This window comes from Oreochromis aureus, linkage group 17 (assembly GCF_013358895.1).
Source record: "Oreochromis aureus strain Israel breed Guangdong linkage group 17, ZZ_aureus, whole genome shotgun sequence".
In the NCBI taxonomy this organism is placed as follows: domain Eukaryota; kingdom Metazoa; phylum Chordata; class Actinopteri; order Cichliformes; family Cichlidae; genus Oreochromis; species Oreochromis aureus.
Window position 1 is genome coordinate 2,229,032 of NC_052958.1, and position 26,516 is coordinate 2,255,547.

The 26,516-nt window shown below is 43.0% G+C and overlaps 1 protein-coding gene across 4 annotated transcripts; it reads left to right on the forward strand.

The window, feature by feature from the left end:
- The first annotated feature begins 3,951 nt into the window (after positions 1-3,951).
- mllt1a (MLLT1 super elongation complex subunit a) lies at positions 3,952-25,913 on the forward strand. Of its 4 annotated transcripts, none has more exons than XM_031758686.2 (12): positions 3,952-4,085; positions 10,157-10,337; positions 10,894-10,976; positions 13,309-13,452; positions 15,140-15,265; positions 17,445-18,101; positions 18,410-18,500; positions 18,657-18,768; positions 19,326-19,425; positions 19,838-19,915; positions 20,862-20,933; positions 21,045-25,913. In XM_031758686.2, exons 1-12 carry the CDS (start codon positions 4,074-4,076, stop codon positions 21,168-21,170), a joined length of 1,782 nt encoding a protein of 593 aa, XP_031614546.1. In that variant the 5' UTR covers positions 3,952-4,073; the 3' UTR covers positions 21,171-25,913. The 4 variants fall into 4 exon arrangements, with proteins under 4 accessions (XP_031614546.1, XP_031614548.1, XP_031614547.1 ...); XM_031758688.2 differs by having other exon boundaries at positions 19,838-19,906; XM_031758687.2 differs by having other exon boundaries at positions 18,413-18,500.
- Positions 25,914-26,516: the final 603 nt, after the last annotated feature.

Here is a 26,516-nt window from a genome sequence, read left to right on the forward strand (position 1 = left end):
ATGAGCTGCACTTGGCAACAGTGGGAAAGAAGAACTCCCTTTTTACGGGAAGAATCCTCCAGCAGAAACTCAGGGAGGGATATATAACATTACAACATCAGGACAAAATTCAGTTTCAAATGAGGTAAATTAATAGTTGACGGTTTAATGTACAGTTTTTATGTAAATTTATTTTCCACTCCTTTCATGAGCTGCTGCCAGCAGTTACAGATTTCTTTAGATGGTCAGTTTTATTAATGCATGTACTGCACATACACGACCTCTGAGTACTGTTATAGGCATTTAGCAGCAGATCTGTAAATAATGATGTAATGTTGCTACTTACTGTTACTTAGTATTGATATTTCCTCACAGCAGAAGCTTTCCACTTTGTTGTGTTTTAGCACATTTCCCACACCTATTACTCTCTATCAAAATGTAGTCAAAGTGCTAAAACTACAGTTATGTACCAGCAGATAATGATCATTTTACCGAACACAGACATTTGGCTGTTACCTTTATTGCTGTGCATATTAATGTGCTTAGCTCTCATATTCTGGATCATACTAGATTATGTGCAAATCGATCTGAGAAGTTTGTATTTTCAATTGATAAGAAGAGTTTATCTTATTACTTCTGCTGCATAACAGGAAAGAAAGAGGGGGAACAAAGAAAAACGTCATCTTTAATATCAGTGTAGCAGTACAACATCAAGCTGTTTGTGTGTTTGCACAGAACAGTGACGGTTTGCCTGAGGAGTTCAAATCAGTTTGTCATTTATGAATTTTCTCTACAGTTTCTTCAGCTTTTCATTTTCTAAAACTGAATTTCTCTTTCTGTGCAGGGTGCGACTTAATCAAAGGGACTAATGCCCAAGTCACATGTCACTTTGTGTCACGCCTATTAGAACAATATGTGTAAGGTAAAAACCCTACAATAACAGAGAGTGACTACATGCACTCTGAGATGCTAATCTTTCACAACCCCAACAGGAGGATTCGAGAGAAGTCTGATCAAAGCTGGTGAGGCTGAACGACACAGGCTAGTCAACAGGACAGATAACTGATTTTCCTAGAACAGGTCCCGTGTATTTTCAAAAAGCAAATGTGGCACAAAAGTGCCAAAAAGCACAAAATATCTGAGGACCAAATTGGAGTCGCTGGGCGGGGCTACCACAGGAAATTCACCACTGATTGGCAAATGCAGTTACTATGTAACAAAATGTGGGCTAGTTCTGAAGACGCACACTGGCACTGTGTTGCTGGAAATGAGATACATGTGAGTGACTGTAGTCGGTCAGAACCAAATATTTTCTGTCTTCAGGTTGTTTGTAAAAGAAATGCGCTTTCTCACTTCAATGCAACTTTATCCCCATAAATATCTCAAAGCCCCGTTCAGACTGCTTGATGGCCCCGACAGAGGTTTGTCGAAATAGCTTCAGAAACTGTTGTATAAATTATAATGTACGAACCACAAGTTATCTCAGTAGCAGATAAGGTGAGCAGCAGCCATCTTGGTTATTTACAAAAGATCCACAGCAGGGCTCCTCGGTGTATTTACATCAAACCTGCCCTGTATTAGATGAATGTTTGTGATTGGCCTGACACAAACAGGGCTGCGTGGAAATGTGAAGACGGATGCATTCTGCACGAGCTAAGGAAACACAAGCTCTTATTCATTTGGTTCCCAGGCTATATTTATTACCCCCCCCCCCCCCTTTAAAAAAAATAAACAGTATAAGATATTGTTTTTGGTTGTGTGAGAATTTTTGTACAGAAATAAGTTTCCTGCCAAAAAAAATTGTGTTTGGTTTCTCAGATTGGCTCAAGTTCAGCTCGCCAAAAGCCGGAAGCGATTTAATAAGGGACACGCTAAATGGGAGTGGTGAGTGATTGGATCTGTTATGGCAGTGCCATTTAGAAAAAACCTCTCCTAGCTGCAGCCATGTTGGTAATATCAGATATAAAAATAAATAAATAAAAACTCCCTTAAATGCGTGGTGACTTTTCTTTCCCCTGAAAGTTTTACTTCTATCTTTGCTGTTGTGAAATCCTCCTGTGAATTCAGGCTGCCCTGTCTGCTCTTATGTCTCTTTTAAGCCTTTTGTGGATCCAGATGTTCTGTTTATTTAGGAATCCACCAACAAAGCTGACCAAACTGTTTATTTAGCAGTTAAAAAAGGCCATGCTATGTGTGAAATATGTATAACTTTGTCTTTGTGTCTCTTGCTAAATGTTCGTGATTGTTATTTAAACACCCCCTCTCCTCTTCCTCTGTTCACCACAGGGCAGACAGACAACCACACACTTTCACAACTTACTTAAAGACTAATTTATTATTTTGTTTTGGGGGTTTTTTTCATTTCCAATAGCCAATTTCCTGGGAAAATATTACATTTTCAACTGTGAATCGCAAGATTTGTTGTATTTCTGCTCTGTGTACCAACACTGTTTGTTATTCATTTATTACTTACTCTGTTCTCTGTTTTCTTGTCTCCCATCTCTAATCTGTTGATCTAATAATGCATTTTTGTTCACTGCATCTTTCATTTCTCTCAAACACACACGTATCTATGCTTTCCACTCCAGCTTATTGGCTGTACTTGTCCTGCTGATTTAACTATAATAAAACTCTGTTATCTGTAAAACCGGCAGGATTTTGTCTTTCACTGCATGTTGAAAAGGGGAATTTAAAGGTTTACATCTCAATATAAGTTGGACACCGTCATGTCTGACAGCCTGGTCGTACTTCTTTTCCTCAAATTTGACTGAGGCTGGATCACTTTGAGCGGCAGGAGAAGGAGAAGGGGAGGCATCAAGCCAGTGAGAGAGTGGTGACCTTCTGTCACAGAGCTGAGGCCCGATAATCTCACATCAAAGTCTCAGCTCAGACTTGACTGCAATGGGCCCTAACTCCCTGAGTCTGTATAAAAGAAACGTCTTCAATTAGAAGACGTACCGCTTTCTTTTCAGATGAAACTTTTGAAATGGAGCTAGTGCACCGAGCCAGTTGAGACATAGTCGTCTAAGCTCATTACAGCCACCTGGGGAGATGGGGCGTTGGGGCAAAATTAAGTTTATTCAGATATACCCAGGTGTATGTGGATAAACTTTTATCTTGATGACACATAGAAGTTTGTGCAACCATAAACTTCCTTTTTGACTCTGCCCATGCCTCAGACACAGCAGGATAAAATTACATCAGACCTGGCCATAAAGAAAAAAAACAAAACCGGTTTTACAGGCTTTAGCTTACATCAGTGACCTTTAAATGCTTGCTTTTTGCCAGCGTAGGAAGCGTTCGGATCATTTAAAGCCCTGTAATATTGCAAGTGAGGCCATGCATTGAAAGTATTCTGCAAAGTCATAATACTGTGCGTGAACAGCAGCTCCTATACATAGTCTGTATTTATTGGATTCATATTTATGATTATTTTCAAATTGTTATTTAACAATCTGCCATATTTTAGGCTCTTATTACATTTCCTAAATAAATGTGGTGTAAAAACACTGTGTGTGTGTGTGTTTACTGACTTTCCAGTGGGTTAGATATGAAGCTGTAGGTTTTAATATGGCAGTTTTTACAGGGCAGGCAAAGAAAGACATTTTTTACATTTGTAAATATAAGAGGATTGTAAGAGTAAGACTAGCCTGATTGTTAGTGCTATCGATTTTGCGTTAAGGACAGTAAGAGCAATAGGTAAAATCTGAAACCCAATACGATCGAACCCCGATTAATCAATTAGCATGCTGTGCATTTTACAATTGAAACAGAGCTGTAGCCATTGGGACAGGCTCGCTGTCACTCCAGAGAACCACCAGAAAATGCTTTAATTGTATTTGCGGCTCGCTGACTGGCCCGCCTTTGGCGACCGCTGGTTGGCTCCTTTCAAGAGCGCTTCCATTTGCCGTTCTCCTATTGGCTGAGAGAGCTTTCTGTTTTGGTAGCCTGCCAGATGCCGTCTGCGAGGGGAGGGAGCCGTCTGCCTTCCGCTTTGGGCAGAAGGATAGACACACAATGAGTAGACGAGGCTGGGGAGAAGCTCCACTAACGCCGCTGTAAATATATCCATCATTCACTGAGGCCAGAGAAACATGGAGAACCAGGTACAGTGGCTTTTGTGTCTCCCGATGCTATATGAACTTTTCAGGCTCTAAATGGCAGCAGGCTAAGCGCTGGCTGGTCAGGAATGAATCCTCTGTTCTGCTAGCCAGAAGAAAAAAAATGCTCCTGCTGCTAATGAACTCGTAGTTGTTTGGCTCTGGAGCTATGCTAGCTGGGCACTCATACATCGGTATTTACCGCTAGCTGAGCTCAGTCTACTACACCATTCAGTCAGTACCGCTGCATAGCTCTAGCCACAGCCAGGCACACAAAGAGAGCTAGAGCTACTGCTTTGCTGCCTTTAAACAGCACATGCACAACGTTAAACAGCACGAAGACCAGTTTAAAGTCGAGGTTTTGTGCCGCCGAGCTAAGCTAATCTACCTATGAGGACAGTGTCGGCCGTTGGCTAAAAGCTAAGGAGTCGCTACAAGGCGCCGGGGGAGAGAAACCTGGAGAGGCGGGTGTTGTCTCCAGTGCCAGCGGCCTGAAACCTTAACATACAAAGCAAATAAAACCAGCAATCTGCGTACAGCATGCAGTGTCTGCATTATTTGCCAGCACTTGGTTAATGTTTAATGGTCATCACCTTCGTGTGGCATGGTGAAAAACTGACAGGCTCCGTGTGTGGCAAATGTTGAGTCCAGTAAAGATTTGCTGCTTATTATAAAGCAGAGAATCCTCAGTATAGAACATAATTTTAAAGGCTGGTCTGTAAACTTTGTGATCTTGCAGTGTCGTGCCTCGACATTTTATGCAATGCACATATAAATTTGCGCAGTTAAAATTTATGACACCATGAAAAGGTACCTAATTTATTTCACAGAAACAGAAAAGAGGCTAAACCAAATTACATATCTGCTAACTGTAAAGTAGATGCTGCTTCAGAATGGGTTACTCTCAAAATGCCTGAGGCTATTCAGGACTTATTTCAGATGGCTAGGCCACACACACCCATGGAAAGTGGCTCAGCCACTTTCTTGGAACGGGTCTCCGCTCAGCTTTGGCCCCTTTGAAGTTTTAGTGCATCCAGAGGAAGTCTCCTGCTACAAGTTAAATGCTTTCTCTAGCTGTACTTGTGCTACGCATGTTACCTTTGTTACATGGGCAAGATTTGCAAATAGCTTTTCCAAACACTTTCCACAAATACCACGCGCACTGGCATTTTATTGGGACACATTCAAATTCTACCTTGATCAAGGGCACAGCGATGTCATGTTGTAGTGTGTTCCCATTGAACGGAGTTGCTTTGTTCCTAAAAGTGTTTGTAGTGAGTATGTCTGGCCTCACTGATCCAAATGAACTTCAGAACATTGAGACATATTTGCAAGGTTGTTGGATTAGATCTCATTAGGTTTAAATTGCTCTTTCAGACCCAGGGAAGGATCAAGTTTAGACTAAAAATGGGGAATTCAATTTATTGCATAGTGCAACATCATGACATTAGCAGCGGGATAGCAGCTTGATTAGTCATACAGCTTTCTGTGTGGACAGCAAAGGAGGCTCTTTTTTTCCTCTTTTCTCGTGCTCTGATCTTTGTGGTATGAACGCTGCAGTTGAGATGACAGCATGAGTGGTCGTGCAGCTTTTCATAATCCTCACACGCTCGTTCGCACACCCTATTTCCAATGCTCACTTGTTTTCTTTGGGTGCCGCAGATAGGCTATTTGTGACTCCCCTGTGGCTCCCAGGGATTGACCATTTTCCAATACAAGTAACTGTTTCACCTCTATCCCCGTTATCTCGTAGATTGCGCGGTACGGGGAAAGAGTTCAGCATCCCCACAAAACAACTGGTGTCTAGCACGCTTGTTCGTCTTTGTCTCCTTTCAGGCAAACTTTCTGACTTTTATTTTAATCGTTCATTTGCTGGAAGAGATTAACACGGTCATGAGGGGTGTTATTTACATGGCAGCTGGGAGTTCATTGTTTTCATGGGAGCCAGTGTGTCTGCCAAAATTTGTATTTCCCCTCAATTGAAGCACTGTGTGAGTGAAAGAGAGAGGGGGCATGCACACATCATTTCAATATCGGTGGCTTTGTGTTATTTATTTTTTTATCCCATGCACTGGCTTTGATGGAAGTTAGCCGAATAACTGTGTCTCTGCACGCCTGTTTGCCCAGCTTATTTTAGTAGAACTAAACTGAGAGGCAGTTTGACACTCTTTGGTTCATGTGTCTCCTCACCAGTGTCTTCATAATACTGGCTTTTTGTTGTCATGAAGTTTAAACTGTTTAAATATTAGAAGAATTTTTTTTCTTTCTTTTTTTGTATATTCAAAATCATTTTGAATCTTGCAGTGAAATTTTCGTTGCTTCTCTGATTTGGTTTGGGACTGCTCATAGAGCGGAACATCTGAATATGTCACCTTAGATTTGGAAATGTGTAGACGACAGACATTTAATAGCTTAATTTATCAATTAACAACTGAAGAAAATAATCTATAAACTAACTGATAATAAAAATAGATGTTAATTGTAATCTTCTCTGCAACCGCACCAAAAAAAAGTGTTTAATGGATACTTCTTGTTTCATCGTGTTACGCCGTTATCGATAAATCGGTTGATTGTTTTCTTAAATGATGAGTCTGAAAATGATCCAGTTTAATATTCAAGGTAATGGCTTCAGATGACTTGCAATGTTGAGCCATCACCTACACAAATATATTCAGTTTACTGTCAAAACAAATGAGCAAATGTTTCTCAATTCAGAAGGTGAAACGAGAGAATATTGATATGGACTCTTTTTTTGCTAGAAAATGGTTTGATTTATCTTTTTAGTCATCAAAAACTTGCACACTCATTTTCTGACTAACAGCTAATTAACTGCTTGCCTCAGGAAGGTTTCTCTGTCTCTTTCTCTTAATTTGTTTCATTATTGGCAGATATTGCACGCACTCCTGGAGCTAATTGCTTTTTTTCTGTCATTTTTGTTATGCTTAAAAATTCTGAGAAGAGATTTTTTTTTTTCCTCAGTGATATCTTCAGTTTGCTAAAGGATCAATTATAATATCAGAGAATGAAGAAATCCTCAAATTCAATTGTTTTAGTCTTTATTTATATTTAAATGATTTTAAACGTTTTGGTTTACCTGTTACTGAAATCACCAAATTTTAGCGCTCATTCTTTTTTGTGTGTTTCCGAAGCACAATCAGCATCTTCCTCTTAGGCTCGTTGTCATCCTGATTTTTATGTTTGCTTATCACAACCCTGATTTTTTTTTTTTTTAAACCAACTCCTCAGGGGGAGGGGGGGGCACTGATGATTGGAGGGAGTCCATGGTGGCTCGCTGTGGGTGTGGTGGAGTCTGGAGTTTAAGGGCATTACTGCCACAGAATGGCCGGGCAGAGCGCCAGGCGGGGAAGTGTATGTGCATGCCTGTTTGTGTGTGCGTATTTGTGCGCGTTCGTGCTGGGGAGTGCCAGACCAGCTCATCTCAATCCTGTCCCCTCTAATCCCCCCGCTCGGTCCCAGCTCACGAGCTCCTCGGTGCAGGGGCCAAATCCCCACATTCTTCAGTCCTCCCCTGGACATAAAGTGCCTTTCTGTCCCCCGCCTGCCTCCACCCCTCGCTTCCCCTCCTGCGCTCTATCTCCACCAGCTCTGTGTCACTTGCGTGGCCCGCTGCTGTCATTGTTCTTGGCAGACAGATGTAGCCCAACAACGCGACCCTCTTCTGGACAAACCTTTTGAGATTGTTCTGCTCAGGCACCTAATCACTCCCATTCCACTGGGAGCTTCCCCGCATGAGTCCGGCTTTGTTTCTGTCCGGCCTCTTTCCTCTCGAGTGTTAAGACTCGACACTCGAGAGATTCGGAGGTTTTGTTCAAGGTGGAATCGGGACCCAATGAATAATTGCTCCGTGGATTAATCTTACAACTGGCTTTGCTTATGTTTATTTCATAAGCTACCTCAGCTTGGAAGGTGTCTTTGCTGCTCTAATTTGTCACTGCCAGGGACTGGGATGCAGCCAATGGCATGGGGCTTTGACTTACAGTCATTATCGATTGTAATGCAGTTGATAATTGACTTAAAATCTGTAGACAGAGTTGTTATGATTAATAGCCGACTCTATAAAACAACAGAAGTAAAGGTAAGCAGTTTTGTTTAAAGGTCACGGTGACGTCATCGCCCAAAACTTAAAGATTTCCAGCTTAAATCGTATTTTATTGTTTTACAGTTGGATACAATGTTTTCAGGACCAAACTTGAAGTCTTCAGCTGTTGTTTAGCCAAGTGTCAGAAACCCAGAGATTCATTATGATGTTACAGAAACATGGGAACAGCACAGAGGAGGGATGGCCGACAAAGTCTGGGCACGTTTGGCTGTAGTTGTTACTTAAAGTGACTGAAAATCTTTGCTGTGTTCAATGATACTCTGAGTTTTATTAAGCTATTAAACAATTTGTTAGTAAAATATAAAGATGAATTCACTATTCCAGGAGTATTTATTTCCTCTTTATTTGCTAGCAGGGTACTTTAGTGTAAGCTATTACTGAATGATGTTATATTAAAGGCAAAAAAAAGCAGAGTATGTCAAACCAACTTAAAACCCTGTTAGCTGTTCTGTTTTTGTTTTTCAGACCAAGTGTTTTCTTCTTCTTAATCATTAATCTAGCAGTTTAGCGGTCAGCACATTCACCTTGCATGTGAACAAAAAAAATGTGTGGTTTGAGTCTGGGAGGTTACACAAACCCAGCCTCAGGGGGTCACGAGCTTAGTGCCTGTCCCAAGCCTGGATAAATGGGAGGATTGGACCAGGAAAGTGATTCGGTGTAAATCAGGCCCAGTCACACATGCAGATATCGCTCCTCTGTGGCGATACGTTCAGAAATAAAGGTGCCGCCAAAAGCACCTTCTCCTTTATCGTAAATCTGTGGTATCAATCCTTGTCTCAGATCTAATGCAAGGAAGGGCGTTCCTTTTCATCTACAGATCTTTCTTCATAAGAACAAATAAACTACTGCAGATTTTTAGGTTTTTTTTAATTAATTTTAATTTGTGGGTCTCATAGTGGTGCATTTAATGCTGTCACCTCCTGAGTTTGAACCCCCGGCTGGCTGGGGGTCTTTCTGTGTGGAGCATGTACCTGTGTGCCTGCGTAGTCCAAAGACATGGAGGACTACGCAGGTTAGTTGGTGATTCTGAAATAGATGTAACTGTGATTATGAGTCTGTTATATCTGCAATAGACTGTTGAGGGCGTACTGGACAGCGGTTAAGAAATATGGATGGACGGACAGATATTATTTGAGTTGGCCTCACTTTTCCAGCACAGATGACAATTAACAAGCTTCTTAAATGAGTTAGAGGACTAACCATCTTTTGATTTGGACCTAACAAGACAATGGAAAATGTCTGCTCAGAGCTTATGTATTTATTTTCATTTTTTTCACCTTTTTGCTGACTCCGAAGACCAAAAACAAGAAAGCTGCATAGAAAATGAGGTGCTGATTATTAGTTGGTTGCAAACTAGGAGGTTTATCCTATTTGTGTCCTGTGTTGTATAGATTTTAAAGCCCCTTGACTTTGGCTGATGAATAAAAACTGACCTGAGTGACAGTATTGCCTGGAAATGTAGCGAGAAGCCAGTTAAGTTCAGGTTGCTTCCGTCCCATAAAAATCTCAAGGGATTAATTTTCTGTGCTTTTCTCACTTCTATGTGACAAACTGTCAGTATGAGTTTCTTAATTGGTTAAATCTGTGGTTTTATTTTGTTTTGTTTTTTGTTTTTTTACAATATCTGAAATTATGGTTTTGCTCCCATGCCACAGCATGTCTTTATCCTGTCTTCCTTCTCTCACCCCAACCGGTCGCAGCAGATGGCCCCGCCCCTCCCTGAGCCTGGTTCTGTCGGAGGTTTCTTCCTGTTAAAAGGGAGTTTTTCCTTCCCACTGTCGCCAAAGTGCTTGCTCACAGGGGGTCATATGATTGTTGGGTTTTTCTCTGTATTATTGTGGGGTCTACCTTACAATATAAAGCACCTTGAGGCGACTGTTGTTGTGATTTGTCGCTATATAAATAAAATAAAATTGAATTGAATTCTTGGTATTTAAAGTACTCTGTCTCTTTTCAGTGCACTGTGCAGGTAAAACTAGAGTTGGGCCACCGAGCTCAGCTAAGGAAGAAGGTGACATCGGAAGGCTTCACCCACGACTGGATGGTGTTTGTCCGAGGCCCAGAGACTGGTGACATCCAGCACTTTGTAGAGAAGGTTGTCTTCCGGCTGCACGAGAGCTTCCCCAAACCCAAGAGAGGTAGGACAGAGCAATAACAACATGTAAACATTCACACAACCAGACATTTTCATTCTCTGCCAGCTTATTTTACTGTACCGCACAGTGAAAATGGCCGGTGATTTAAAAGAAAAGGCACCGAATCATGGGGAGGGAAACGGTTTTGTTTTTCACTCCTTTTTGTGATTTTATACAGATGACACATTTCCTCCTGTTACATATGACGCATGAGAAATTGATCAGATTTCTAAATGTTGAAATGAAGTTGTTTGTTGGAGGTCAGAGTGAGGGCAGGCAGCACAATGATAAACTGTGTACTGCTGTGACAGCCCAGTAGGAATATTTCTCTTTATGCCAATAATTAGTCCACTGTCATTTAATGCTAAAAACACGCAATTCTATCAGAATAAAAGCATGCTTCTCACTAGTTTGTGCCGCCGTTTTGTTTTTGCATGCCCTTAAATTAAGTAATTAGATAATATACGTGCATATTCTGATCTCGACAGAGTTTGTTACAGTCGGTGATATTATTTATTTTCTTTATTGGGGGTTAAAAAACAAATTTGTCTCTCTGCAGTATGCAAGGAGCCTCCGTACAAAGTGGAGGAGTCGGGCTACGCAGGTTTCCTCATGCCTATTGAGGTTTACTTCAAGAACAAGGTGAGAATACCTGAACGACAGCCATCACCTGGGTTATATGTGGACTCCTTTTTGTTTTTAATGTGTTGGAATCTAAACTTTAATCTCTACAAAGTCTTTAAAGTCTTTTTGTCAATTTTCAAATGCATTAGAAAATGTTAATTTTTCTAAAAGTTCATTTTTACACGTAGCTGAGTTAAAATGGATAAAACAGGAAAAAAGCAGAGAGAAAAATCTGTGATGCTCTGCAGAGGCTTGCAGGAAAACTGGGGGGGGCGGGTAAAAAACCACTGACCGCTGCAAATAACGACAGAATCACCTCCCTTACAGATGCATCTCCAGTCTGAATGGGACTTAAGGCTGCCTTTACATTCTCACAGGAATGCAGCATATAAGGAGAAATCAGGCTTTTCCAGCAATACCCATGTTAATCGGGTTAATTCCTTAACTTGATAGAGAAAACTGGGTTTCCCTTTTACTTGATGTGCACGTAATCAAGTTACCGTCCAGGAGTTACCAGGAGTAATGAAATTACTTGTGGCCGTATAAAAGCAGTGATGGTTCAGAACCTCTGGTGGAAAAATATGTACGCTATAAATCAGAAGTATCTCCTCTCAATAATCACATAATTTACAAATTAAAGGCTGGGCTACATTTCATCCTCTTATGGAAAATCAAAGGTAGACATTAGAAAGATTAGACTGAAAGCAGAGCCCCCCAAAGCTGAGTAACCAGTGATTACTGGCAATTAGCAAACCTGTAGTTTATTAAACAAAGTTAAGTACGCCTATGATTTCCACTTAGACTGGCTGCACACACGTGATTATAAAATGAGCCGTTCTGGACTTGTTAGCCGTGTCTTTCTGCACGTCTAGATCATGGCTCCACATGAAAAAGTGTTGCTGGAGGATTTGAAGTCATCATGAGATCAAAGCTTTTAATCAATAGTTCTATTAAAGAGCCTCAGGACCGCTAATCAGATCAGATTTGTGGTGGCTGTCCTCCTAAAACGGCATCATGGGTGCTCTGAGAGTTTGCACAATACAAACACGACTTGCACAAGACCTGCATATAAACAACATGTCACGAAACTGCAACAATAACCTTTGCATGAAGAGAGACGCGGTGAATATTTGGAGCACTAGATAAATTTGTTCGGTCATATCTAGAACCACAGTGTGTGCACGCTCTGACTGAAGCGTGGAGGTGGGCGTGTGATTACAGGTGACTGCACAAGTGCAAAGGCGTTAGGAAGATGACGTTTATAGATGGTATTATTATTTGCTGCGGACGTACCAAAACACTGGCTGGATGACTCCTGGGCTCCAGGAGCTCGTATGAAGGAACATTCCCGATGGCGATGCAGAGCCCGCTGTCAGAGACGTATCTAAAGACAACTACCCGAGTATGCTAGCTGACACTTTTTATAGAGAAAAGCAACGACCTCTTTAAAGGCGGGCAAAAAATAACTAGAGTAATGAAAGGTGTGCTGACATCTGGTGCATTGAATCGCCTTCGTTGTGGCTCCATTTGTAATATAGTAACTCAAAACTGCCAGTTTTTAATTTGACATAAGGGCAGATATCTTACTCTTGTACTTTGAAGTAATGCGATTACCCGAATGTTAAATGATTCAAATCTGTAGCACCATAAAGTGATATTGCAGAAGAGTGCGCTCCTGTGGTAAGCCGTGTTATAGGATCAGTTTCACTTTAGGAGAAATGCCCGTATGCAGTCCTGATTGTGTTAGCGAAAGGCTCGTCTGGTGTGGAAACAGTTGTTTCTATTAGTGACGAGTGAAATTATCACACAGCACTGGCATCTTTATGTCAGCCATTTAGAAGAACGATGGAGGAACCGCTCTGCTTGCATTACGAGATAAGGCCTGTGCACATGAGTGCGCCATCATCTTCTGTAGTTCTTTGTAATGTTAAACCTTTGAACTGCTTCCAAAACTGCAACATCCTCCTTTTATGTGCGAGTAGCTCTGTAAACAATGAGACAAATCTGTCAGGATGATCCAGAAAAGACTTGAAGGAAAGTGAAGAGGAAAGTAAATATTAGCGACCATTAAGCCATCATCGCGGTTACTTAAAAAACTTTATTTATAAAATCTTTCAAGAGCCACCTAATGCATATGCCTTTGTCGCTACGCTCCGCCGCTGTACAGCTTCCCTCAGGAATGTTTCTTATCAGCACTCCAGCTCCAGCATTGTCTCTGTTCTGTAGACTTTCCGGGTTGACGGTGCAGTCATTCAGCTTTTATTGTGCGTTGTGAAATGTCTGTGATTGAGTGCCACACGTGCTCTGTAAGGACTTTTAAAACCTTTCTTTTTTTCTTCTCCCTGTTCAGGAGGAGCCCAAAAAAGTGTGTTTCAACTACGACCTTTTTCTTAACTTGGAGGGCAACCCACCAGTCAACCACCTGCGCTGTGAGAAGCTCACCTTCAACAACCCCACCAAAGAATTCAGGAGAAAGCTGATCAAAGCTGGAGGGGTGAGGCTGCCTGACACTTTGGCTCGTAGCCAGGCCGACTGACTGAGAGCTAAATGGCTGATCAAAGTGAATATCAGACGCTAATAGTAGCAAGTACGGCACACTGTATTTTAGCATTAAAGTGGGAGGAGTCGTTGGCTCTAAGTGTTTTTTTCCCTGTTCTCGACTCCCATTTTAATCCTTTAAGAGCTGCAGATAACCCGCATTGAGGAGATCACTTAAAGTCTTAAAAAGCATCGATTTACGTTAAAAAGGGGTCTTAGAAGGAATTAAACCCTGAGATTTCACTTTGAAAAGTATGTTTCTTCTTCTTTGTGCTCTTTTTGTGTGTGAGAGAGAGATCGGGAGCTGCTGGGATGTTACACACTCGAACGCTAAATACGGGATTGTGTGAACACGAGGCCGCTGAATCGGTTTAGTCAGCACTACGGCTGATAAATAAGAAAGTGTGACTTTTATCAAAACCTCGTGTAAACTTAAATAATCCACATAAGCTGTAAATTGTTACATTGTTACATTATTTGAATCAATTCTATAATTTGAAATGCTGTAGTATTACTGATCAAATAGCTTTTGACTTTTATATCCCTGCTGTTTCCCCCTTAGGCTAATAAATGGATTTTTATACAGTTTATAAAGATTTTTAATTTGGCTAAATAATGTGAATCTGTTTAGCTGACCTAACGTCAGAGATTCATGTTAACCTTCTAAAAACCGAACTCTTTCATGGCATGTTTTTTTAATTTCTTTTTGCTATTTGGGCTGATTGGGACCTGATGAACGTAAAAACAAAGAATTACGTGATTATTTTTTATTTATTTATTTATTTATTTTACCTGATTTTTGTTTCTGAGAAAAAATGAGATCCACAAATTTAAAATTTTGATAGAATGGATATCAGGCCCAGCAAAATGTAGTATTTTGGTCTAGACAACCCAAAATGTGATGTCCACATATGTGGACGCCAGGTCCTAGGACAGTGGTGTCCAACTCCAGGCCTCGAGGGCCGGTGTCCTGCAGGTTTTAGATGTGTCCTTGATCCAACACAGCTGATTTAAATGGCTAAATGACCTCCTCAACATGTCTTGAAGTTCTCCAGAGGCCTGGTAATGAACTAATATCATGTGATTCAGGTGTGTTGACCCAGGGTGAGATCTCAAACCTGCAGGACACCGGCCCTTGAGGCCTGGAGTTGGCCAAGCCTGTCCTAGGAGGTTAATATAACACTCATTTTTTCCATGGTGTAGATGTGTAAATGCTGTAGTAGCCATTAACCTCCATTCTGAGAAAACCCAGAGTAATTGTACATTTAAGTTGCTGCACTTTTAAATTTGCAAACAAAATTGACGCCATGAAGACACGATTCATTGGAAATCAATCAGACTTGAGCTGCAGGAAGTGTGGACAGTTTTTATCAGCTTTGCTTTTCACTGTTTCTGTATCTTGGCTGCTGCCGCGCGTCTTCCTCAATATATGCTTCTATTATATGTTTTTATTTGCACATAAAATAACAAATGTATCATAAATTTTATCTTTTACACTGATTCGGTTTGATTTTCTTTCCAAACTCAATTAGATGCTTCAACTATAAAACCCACTTATAAATCTATTGGGGAAAATGAACATGTATTTTACTTCAGTTCTTGGAGCTTGCACGTATTAAAGCCTCTTCTTTTTTGAATTTCAGGTGTTGGTGGTCCCTGAGGGGGCAGAAGCCATGTCAAGGCCAAGCCCAGACTACCCCATGCTCCCCACCATCCCCCTCTCTGCCTTCTCAGACCCCAAGAAGACCAAGACCTCTCACGTGTCAAAGGTTGGTGAAGAAATAATCCCACTAGACCGTTTTATTTTCTCTTTGCACCTCTCTCATTCATCTTAAATTTACAATCTGCTTTATTGGTCAACTCCAACGATTGCATTTTCTAAAAACACACACACTCTCTGGCTAAAAGACATTAACAAAATCATTAAATCAGCCTTCAAAACAGCCTGACTCAGACTTCTAATCACTACCAGCTGTTTTTGAGCATCTGTACGCAGAATTACTCAGCCTGCCAGGAAAGGAGGGATATCAGAAGAAAACAGGAAACTGATCCCTTTACGTTTACTCTACCAGCTCACAGGCCAGCACAGAACTGACCTGGTACGGTCTTTCTTAAAAGTGGGGCAGTAGATTGTCTTTCTAAATCTATTCCATTCTTTCTTGATAAAATAAGGAGCTGATAAAGCGACAACACAGGCCGGTGTGTTCTACGTGATCCTTCTTGTACGCAGTCATTTGTTAAAGCCTTATGATTATGGCACGCGTGCAAACGAATGTCTGTCTTTATTTTGACATAGAAATGCGCGTTTCATTAGTCCCGTGATTATTGTGGCATGAGTGGGTGTTTGCTGAACACCAGCTTGAGCTGGAATGGTTTCATCCAGCTGTGTCCATCTGCTGACACAGAAAAACTCGGTGCAGGAAGTCTCTGAAGACGCACGTGGCCATTCTCTCCAGTTTTTTAACAGTGAATCAATATGATAAAGCTCTAATGTGTGCATCGACTTTAATAGTGTCACTTTGAGAAAGCTGTAAAACTGTTTGCTGATAAGTGGGCGCTGACTGCCAGAGCTCTATTAAAAGCCGCTCTTGTGACTCTGTGGCGCGTTTGTTTGCACATTTGCATCTTTTATGCCTCTGTGCCAGTGACAGCTGTGGCTGAGGAAATATGCTTCGGGGTTGACGATGTGTTTATCTGCCCCATTCTCATGACCGATGTCTCAACAGCTCTTTGAGGAAAATTATTCACGTTTGGCACAAACTCAGGAATTGGTTAGTATCTGGTGGTCAGAGTCACTTATACACCTTTTTGGCCATTTGTTGAGATCAGACCGAAATGTCAGCTTGTTGCACTCTGTTTCCACTGCCTCCACTCTGACCGATTTTTCCTTCACCACTCAGTAGAGACGAACTTATGTGGGGTCAGAAGTTTGAAAGCAACGTGAAAATGGATTTGGCTGTGATCACCTTAAAACCGTTGGCTTGACCAATGATCCCAGCTGGACTCGCTCTGTCTGGAGCACTTACTGGAAGTCCCACTTTGAGCTTAAACTGTGTCAAGCTGAAGAAGAAGCAAACTGGTAAATGAGGGGGGGGGTGGGGCGTGCCCAGTGCCCACTAAGTGTTTCAGCAGCACCTGATGATACGGAGCACTGTTGAGGTCGCTTTAGAACTCGACTTCAATGACCTGTGTCTCTCACCACCTCTCTCTTCATACTTTGCTTCCTACTCTATAAAAGAATAAATAAACTCTGATGACTACTGTATGGTGTCTAGGTGAAAAGATGACCTTTTGTGGAGGTGTGAGGTCAACAGTAAAGACATCTGCAAGCGGTCGGAGCAACCAAAACAAGTAGAAACCCTGCCAAGGTGGTCCAGAGGTGCACGAGTCAAACCTGGAAAGGTTGCGGGGAGGGGGGGGCTAATGTTGTTTCTGAAGCGCACTACAAACCGAGCCATCATTGATTTTTCCGTGTGCTTTATCTTCTGCGACAAATCACGTATCACATTTGTCCAGCACCATCAATACATTTCAGTGTGTTTCACGCTAATCGGATTCCAGCAACACTAACGACATTCCCATCAGCAGCAGCTCCACATAGCCTTGCTTGTTAGCAGTTATAGCTAGCTAACAGAATCAGCTAAGATCTCGAGCCTATTAAAGACAAACATGCTGGGACTGAAATTGAGGATGTCCTCATTCAGCTCTAAGCGATGGTGAGCCTCGTACAGCTGTTAGGCAGATGTTATTCTGTTCACTTAGACTAATTACTGAGACAGTCACATGTAATGTGATTACATGCCAGACTGGAAAGGCTTGATTTGGGAATCTTGGGAGGACACGGTGCGCTTGTACTTGAGGCAGCTGAGCTGATATTCTGTTTGCAGCTATTTGAGCCAAATGGTCGAGGAGAAGAGCCGATGATGATGATGTTGTTTCCCTCTCTAGGAACCCAGCAAAGAAGGAAGTGGAGGCAGCAGCAAAGGACCCAAACCACACAAGTTAACCAAGGAGCACCGAGAGCGGCCACGCAAGGACTCCGAGAGCAAAGCCGCTTCAAAAGGAGACAACGATAGAGACGGAAGCAGCAAGCCTGGCCGCGATCCTTCCTCGTCCTCGTCTTCAAAAAAGCCGTCAGACATCAAAGTGAAAGATGAAGTAAAGGTCCTCCCCAAGGCAGCCTTCAAGGAGCCTAAAATCACACTGAAGGACTCAAAGATGGAGGGAATGTCCCCGAAAGGAGGGGGGGCCGGTAGCGGCGGAGGAGGCGGGGGAGGAGGTGGCGGTGGGCCGCCGGAGCCCAAAGCACCGGGGAAACGACCGTCCACGGTGGAGTCTCCCAAACCGAGCGCTAAGAAGCAGAAGAAGGCCAGCTCCGAGGGGCCGAAGGGGCCTACCACCGGCGGCGGCGGGGCCTTCACAGGAACCTCCCCCCGTGTATCGTCCTCGTCCGCAGCAAACCAGTCGTACGCTGAGAAGAAGCCCCCGAAAGAGAAGGGTCGCTGGTTCAAAAGCAAAAACGAAACGCAGGAACTGAAAGAGGCCAAGAAACTACAAGATTCAGAAGAGTCGAATTCAGAGGATGAAGCATCGTCAAAATCAGAGGTAGGAGGACGAGACTGTCGCTTCAGTCAAGCTTTGAAACGGGAAAATATCTTATGTGAAAAATTGGTTAGTAAATTCTCATCATAGTCATTTCAGCTCTCGTACTCACCGACTGCAGTAATGTGTTTACTTGGAGACATGATTACGTTTCTCTTGACGTCTGAGGTCTTACCTGTCCATTTTAAAGAAAAAACAATGCATCATTACATTCATCGTGAGGTCACAGCTAGCCCGTCTGATACTCTGTCCCATGAGTGTCGTTATTGTCGCTTCATGGACTCGTTGATCTCTCCTTCTTCTCTTTACAGCAGTCGGCTCCCTCCAGTCCTTCCACTCAAAGCTCCAGTTCAGATTCCAGTTCAGACTCTGACTTTGAGCCAGGACAGAAACAAGGACAAGGTATGGTTCTTTCAACTACGACCCATTTCACATAAAAATAGAATTTCATGAGATACAACTGTTTAATTTAATGAGCAAATTTAGACCTTATACAAATTTTGGGTGCTGAGAATGATGGAAGATGATGGTTTGTGTGACTGGTCGCTCGTTACTCAGGCCCCCTGCGATCCATGGTGGAGGAGATCCAGTCTGAAGAGTCAGATGATGATGACTCCACCTCAGAGGAAGAAACGCCCATCAAAACCAACCCGCCTAACCGCGACTCTCGGTCAGTCCCCCAAAACACATCCACTCTTTGAAATGTCACGCTTTCCTACACAGAAATTGACATTAGTGACAGAAACATGCACATCAGTGAAGAAGTCATTAACAGTCAGCTTACATGTGTGACACGCTAGTGTGAAAGTCATGGTATGCATGTTAATGCTTGATGTTTCTATTCCATCAAACAAATACTAATGTTTTGGGCCTTTTAAAGTATTTTTAAAAAAGGAGAAATAAAGCTGTGTATATGCACTGTGTCTATGGGGGAATATAAGCTGCACAATATGCATCAAACAAGTCAAAGTTGGAGCGTATTAACTGATCATTTTTTCCTTTTTATAGTTATGCTGAGGTGCTTCATGTGCAAAAAGCATTACTGTAGTCTAATAAGATGAATCTGTCATATCTAGACCTGTCTGCCTGATTAACTTTCTCTTGTTGTTATGTTATAAGGCAAATTATACTTGAGGGTTAACTCTGCTTACAATGGTCAGTAGGAGCACGCGAGGCCTGTGTGTGTGCATGTCATTGACCTCTGACCTCACCCTGTACCCCTGTCAGACTCAGCCTGGACAGCGAGAGTGACAGCAGCGACGGCTCCCACCGCCCCAGTCGAGACCCGGCCCCGCCCCCACAGAAACACAGCTCCTCCAATAACAAAGTGAGTCATACAGACCTCATTCTGCTGCACGCTTTATTAAAGAGTCATCTCATTAGAATAGAAGCGCTAAGGCGACACGCAGCGTCCGTTTACTGTTGTCATGTGTTTGGTCCGTACTAACTGTGGGACGAGCGGTTTGCGGTACAAGACTTTAGGCTGTGAGTTTATTGCTTTTCTGGGGTTTTCATTCTGTATGTGTGAGTATAGTATAGATGTAGTATACTATAATTCAGACTGTATGTTTAAGGGCGATGCTCAAAGCGGTCTGTAGCCATTCACCTGGCTCGCACTTGCATTCCTGCTCCTTTTTTGCAGGTGGTCTCATCACTGCCTCTATCAGTATGCCCCCCCCCCCCCACCCCCCACCCCCTCTTACCATCTTTTACATTTTTCTGTCGTCTCTGAACTGCAGGTGTCTGTCCGAAAAAGCCCAGATTCCTCGTTTCGCTCGGAGAAGGTGATGAAGAAGGGATACGACAAGGTAGGAAGGGTAAATCAAACTTTTTATGCCTAAACCCTCACACACACACGAGGCTTTTAGACAGCGTTCAGGGACCGCATTAATGGATTCAAGATGCAGTAATGACCAGTAAATTCATCCAGCTATGCAGACAGACTCTGGCCTTTGAACCCATAAACACATCTTTCTTCTTTCTTCGATGATTAAAGTCATGCTTAAGTAGCATTTGGTAAACTGATCTTTATTTTGTTGGAAGAGTCCAAAACTTTGACACCATAACACGTTTAGAGGGAGTAATCAAAGAGGAATCCATGTCCAGCACCAACAGATTAATAATAATGTTTCACGATGTTGATCAGACTAGTGTTTTTCTCATGATGGTAGTTATTTATTATCCCGGCTGCTGTGTCTTTGTGCATCTTACACCACTGAAGATTTGTGACCAGATCCTCCAGATGTTGCTCCGTGAAGTATGAGAGTCTAAAACCTGCAAAGTGCTGCATTTAAAAGCCCCCAAAATCTGGAGAACACATGCAACCCTTTATAGATTCCCCCGTGAAGATTTATTGGCTGAGGTGGTGACTGAACCCCCATCAGCACCTCATTTAGACTAAACGTCTAAAAGCAGAAGAGATTCTTTGTTCCTGCTGTTACCTCCTGCTTGGATCGATTACCACAAAGCTGAGATGGAACATACTGATCGGTTGATAACGACAGAACTGATGCGTCTAGTCTCTGAATCAGTTTAATATTAGAGTTCCCAGTTTTCCCAGATGATTAGTCTCGTGTATTTCATGCATGTGTCCTTTATCTCCCCGATGTAGAAAACAAATCTCTCTAGAGTCACGATTTTGTGCTGACAGAGTAGGAAGACTCTTAAACACTTTATTATCATTATCATTATTATTATTATTATTTTTAAACTCCTTGGACTTTATTCTCTCTCCTCTTTTTCCCTCCTGTCCCAATGGAGCAGGCCTACACAGAAGAACTGGTGGACCTCCACCGCAGACTGATGGCATTAAGGGAGCGTAATGTCCTGCAGCAGGTGTGTGCTTGTGCCAAAACTAAATAAGAACATCCCCCTGTGATGCTCTGATTCTGTGTACCTATGGTGCTAACGGTTGCCGTGACGTTAACTGATCTTCCTCTCTATCAGATCGTCAACCTGATCGAGGAGACGGGCCATTTTAATGTGACCAACACCACCTTTGACTTTGACCTCTTTTCACTGGACGAGTCCACTGTCCGCAAACTACAGAGCTACCTGGAGGCGACCACGTGACAGGAAGTGGAAGCCGGCCTGCGGATGGCGGAGGCGGCCTCGCCGCTGCGTCTGCTCTTTCGAGAGGAGACGGGTAGCCGGATCTGTCGCAGCTCTTTCGCAGGACTGACTGAACCGTCGAACAAGTACCGCGCAAAAAGAAACACACGAACAAGCACACACGAAGACGCAACTCCACCACCTACGCGCAATGCCGGGGAGAGAACTGGAGGAGGAGCAGCGGGAGGCGTGGAAGGAGACACCGGAGTGGCAGAACTCCGTCTGCAGTCAGGATTTTCACTACACATCTCTCGTCTCGAGTCTGTGCAGTGGTGTGGAATTCACCCCACACCCCCTCCTCCACCCTCCTGCACCCTCATTGCTCCCGCCTCTGCAAACCTAATACTTCCCCCTCCTCCTCTTCCTCCTCCTCTACATGCACACTCCTTACTCGGCAGAACACTCCAATTCTTCCCCCCCACCCCCCGTTGTCAGCTGGAGCTCATTTCTCTCTCGACATACTCTTGAGTTGTGTGTGTGTGTGTGTGTGTGTGTGTGTGTGTGTGTGTGTGTGTGTGTGTGTGTGTGTGTGTGTGTGTGTGTGTGTGTGTGTGTGTGTGTGTGTGTGTGTGTGTGTGTGTGTGTGTGTGTGTGTGTGTGTGTGTGTGTGTGTGTGTGTGTGTGTGTGTGTGTGTGTGTGTGTGTGTGTGTGTGTGTGTGTGTGTGTGTGTGTGTGTGTGTGAGCACTGCTGAGGTTTAAGGGGAGATGTTGTCTTTGTGGTTACTGACTTCTCTCTGTTTGTGAAGCTTGAACACAAACAGCCAGTTTGATTCTTCCCCCAAGCATACACCAACATATAAAGAATTAAGGTAGCACTTTACTTTATTAGCCACCTGTTTAACATTAATAGGTACATAAACTTCAAACAAATGGATTGTGACACACTATAATGTAGTTGTAAGCAGATACGCGTTTCCTCATGTATCGCATTGATCAGAGTATAGGAGTTAAAACCCATAAAGACTTTTAGTTCTTCTTTTTTTAAGAGGTTTTCATGCATGCAGCAGTTTTAGGAGCAAAAAGATGAGCTGTCTTTTTCTTCCTCTTGTTTTCCTCTCACACGTTACTCAGAGCAGTAAAAGATTCACTTGCTGAAAATACTACTAATGTGGTTTGGGCAAGGGTTGCAGGAGGCAACACGTGTGATGCCGGCTCAGTCGCGGCGTACGCACCAGAGCGTTAGCTGTTTGCACACGATCTGACATGACGAGAAAGTTTTAGAAGAACAGCGCGCACCGGAGAGGTCCGGTCTGATAGTTGCGCTCATTACGTGTGACAACTCTAACTCTTTGCCGCTTTTTTCTAAGCCCGGTTTGGGTCTCTGCAGTAAAGATTTGGGGACTGGCCTTTCACTTGAATTCATTTATTCCCCTCTGTGGCAGTAAAAGATGGCGCACGCGTCTTAGAAACTCCTGTAAATAAAAGCCAGAAAGCCTTTTAGTCCCGACTCTAAGCTACAAACAAAGGCAGCGTCCTGTAGGAGAAAAGGGTCATACACTAGACAACCACTGTTATATTTTACTTTTAGAAGTAAGTTTCAGAGTAACGTAGTCCCGTTTCATGGCATTTTTTTTTTATTGAATTATACTCATCGTCTAAAGTCAGAGTGTGTCTGTCTGAACAGCCACACTTGAAAGCGGGTGTGAAACCTCATATGTAATTATAGTGTGTTATAAACCAGTTGTTGAGTATTTGCAGTGCTCGTGAATGCTCAATGTGAGGCTTTAAAGCAAAGCGGTACCGAGATTCATGCACATGTTTGCCTCCCGGGTCCTTCCAGCTTTGAACACTGTACATGAAGACACTGAGACGTGTGCTGTGTGTGTGTGTGTGTGTGTATGTGTGTGTGTGTGTGTGAGCTTTCTGTCGTCTGAACATCTGAAAGCGTTCTCCTCAGTTCCCCCTCTCCTTCCTCGCACTGAAAGCTGAGCCTTGACCTCCTACCAACAGCGACCCCTCCCTTCGCTCCATCCCTCCTCTTCACCCCCCCCTCGTCCCCCTCCTCCCTTCTTCCCATATTGGCGTGCATGAAAGGGCTCGACTGCTCGCAGCCGGAGCAGCGGAGGGTCACTCCTGAATTGCCTTTTAAGTGTTGGGTCGGGCACGGTAGGGTGGGGAGAAATGGGGGGAGGGGGGGGTTTAAAAAGCCGTGAAAAAGTAGCCATACTTGTCTCCCTGATTCCAAAAATTAAAAAAAACAAAACAAAAATAGGGGCCACGCTTTTTTACATTTTATTTTTCTACAAGTGCATTTTGTGTATTTATTCCCAGATAACCTGTGAGCTATGAATGTATATCGCTTTTACTTTTCTACGGCTAGAAACAGCCCCACTCTAGTGCCTTTTTCCTGCGACTTGCAGTGTGTATATGTGTGTGTGAGTGGGGAGGGGGTGCGCTCTGTTAGGCATGCCCACACAGATTGAACACCACCACCCCACCCCACCCCAGCCCCCTCCTCCCCTTGGGGAAACTAGTATTAATTGGGATGCCTGACTATCCAGTATTTTCCTAATAGCTTCCATCCCTGCTTCTCCTCTCCAGTGTCTCTGTAGGCTGTCGTCCCTTTTTATCAATAATATTTCCACTCATCGGGCCCTCTGGGAATTTTCAGAAGGCGGCCAAGATTTTGTCCTCTTCAGTTTTGGGATTAGGTTTTTTTAACGGGGAAGCGTCGGACGACCGCGTGGTAGTTCCTTCCAGTAATGCGTGCTGTTCAATAGGCTCCCCCTTCAAGCAGAGTTAAGCGTGCCAGCCAACAGCCAAGTGTCCGATATCAAGTCGCCAGGCACTTGAACGGCATCACTAATAGATGTGAAGGCAAGAAAATAAACACGCTGGTCTTTACATCAGGAATCAGACTGATGGTCTCACAAAGCTGGCTTCTTCTAACTAATCAGATCAGTGACTGTATGCTGCGTGGCTCATTCTGTTTAAAAATGATGGTGATCAACATATCGGCAGATTCACTCGCTTTATGCACTCAGTATCTCAAACATTTAAGACGTGTTAAAACATAGTTTATCCCAGAGGTAGTGATGTTAGAGACTAGACTGTATTTTGTTTGTTTGTTTATTTTAAAGCTAATATTGATATTAGAGGCTTTCAATAATCTAATCTAATTATAATGTAAGTTTATATTGAGCAGTTTTAATTTTCTTCCCCATTGCTCTGCGGCGCTTCAAGCCAGATCTTTGGTGTTTGTGAGCCTACTTCGGCTCTTTGATGGGTTGGGACCCGGTAAGCTAGCCGTGGTGATTTATGCATTAATGATCGGGACCTAGTCAACAGAGTACTTGAACAAAGTCAGAAGTGACAATCATCAGTAACGCCCGCTTTAAAAGTTCATTGGAAAGCACGTTGACGCACTAAAATGGTGTTAAATGATGGAGGTCGACTGCTGTAAACGATGAGGTTTTGTGTAGTTGAGTACTTTGCACAGTGATTTGAACAATTTAACTCTAATTGAATTGGCAAAAACTATCCTCGCGTGTTTACTGTAACCTCATTTAACGGACACCATCCCACCAGGTCGGAGAAGCTCCGCCTCCTCCTCCTGCTGTGGACTAAAGACCAATCATTTGTATGCAATAGTTTTCTTTGCATCAATCCGTACTGTAAAAAGATCGTAACAAACCAGAGAAGCACAAATGTCGCTTTCTTCACTCTGTGTAATAGAGTCCAGTGTAATATCTACTCTTATTTTTAGCTCTTAGTCTTTGATTATTGTTTTCTCTTTACGTTCTTTGTATTTACTGTATATCGCTTACTTGTTTTTATGTGTTCTCTTCTCAGACTCTGTCTATGCTCTATATATCTATAACGCTGCTGCAGAATTTCCCCCTAAAGGGATCTTCAGTTTTATCGAACATTAATGACACTACTCTTGCTCGTGAGTAGCTTCCTGTTGCGTAATCTGAACAAACGTCTGCTTGACACATACAGGAGCCAGTTTTGTGAGGCCCAAACGAGTCAGAACTGAGCGCGAGTTCTGGACTTATTTGGGGCCTCGATGTTGGTTTTTTGTGGCCCCCTTTAGGCTTCACGCTCTCTCAGACACCAGCCCACTGATCTCCTCCCTCGCTTTTCCTTTTCCTTTTCCTGTGCTTCTGTCCTGACGTTCCAATAGCTTTAATACTTCGCTCTCTCCTTCTGTTGCCTGCCTGGCTCTGCGCCCCACTCCCATTGCCCTTACCGTAAACGCCGCGGAAGATGTCTCCAAAACTAAAATCGGCATCGGCGCCGCCTCATGTGCCCTGCAGTAGCCCCCCTCCCGCCCCTCCCTTCTTCCTCCCTCTGTGCCACCTTCATTTTTCCCGAGGTGTGCCTCTGTCAGCAGAACTTCAGGCCCGAGAGTGAATTTTGCAGCCGTGTGAGTGACGTTAGTGCATCTTGCGTGCGTGTTTGTCAGTGATGGGAGAGAATTTCAAACGAACAACTTTCCTCTCTGTCCTCTGTGCACCGATGTGGGAACTTAGAAGTCCTAGTTCATGAACTCTGACCTTTGACCAGGCGCTCATTTGGTCCCTTGTGGTGGTGGCGGAGACAGTGAGAGTGGGAGAAGCCCCACTATCTACCCACAGTCAACGTTTTATTTATGGACCTCTGCACTTTTGGCTGTGATGACTTCAGTACTTAAGTAGTTACCTAAACTGTATTTTTAAGGATTTTATACAATATTTACATGCAATACAATATGAATTGAGTTTGTTTTGTTTGCCAACCATTTGTTTCTTATTTAATTGTCTTTTATTTTGGCATGTTGTCGCTATTATTCACAAACATGCCTGTCAAATCTGTTTTAGGCATAAGATGTTGGGGATGTTCCCTGTAAAAATTTGTTTTTTTGTTTTGTATCATGATTCTGATGACAGCTGAACACCGAGAAGCACGTGTTTGGGCGGGCGGGTGAAAAACAAATGAAACAAAACTGCTGGATGAGCTAAACTTTATCACCCTCTGCTCCGAGTACAAATAACTGGACCACAAGGAGGGACGTGAGGAGTCCGCACTTTGGTTCAGCAGAAGAAAAACGGTTTGTTTTTCTGTCGTGTCCAGTTTGGGTTTTCTGCACGTTCGTAAATGTGCGCGCCCAAACGGAGACCGTCATCTTCATTTTATTATGTTAGGACAACTTGAGCCTGAGGAAACACAACATAGAGAAACAAGAGTTGCAAAGTGGGAGGAGATGCTCTGGAAGTTAAAGTGCTATTCATTTTTCCTGGTTTGTTATTTTTTTAAATGTTTGAACCCCTCTCTGGCTTGGATCTGCATAAAACACTGAAAACTGTCTTAAATATTAATATCTG

Coding starts and splice junctions, on each gene's coding strand:
- mllt1a (XM_031758686.2), top strand. Junction 19,916..20,861: donor GATACGACAAGGTAGGAAGG/GTAAATCAAACT, acceptor CCAATGGAGCAG/GCCTACACAGAAGAACTGGT. Junction 20,934..21,044: donor AGCGTAATGTCCTGCAGCAG/GTGTGTGCTTGT, acceptor CCTCTCTATCAG/ATCGTCAACCTGATCGAGGA.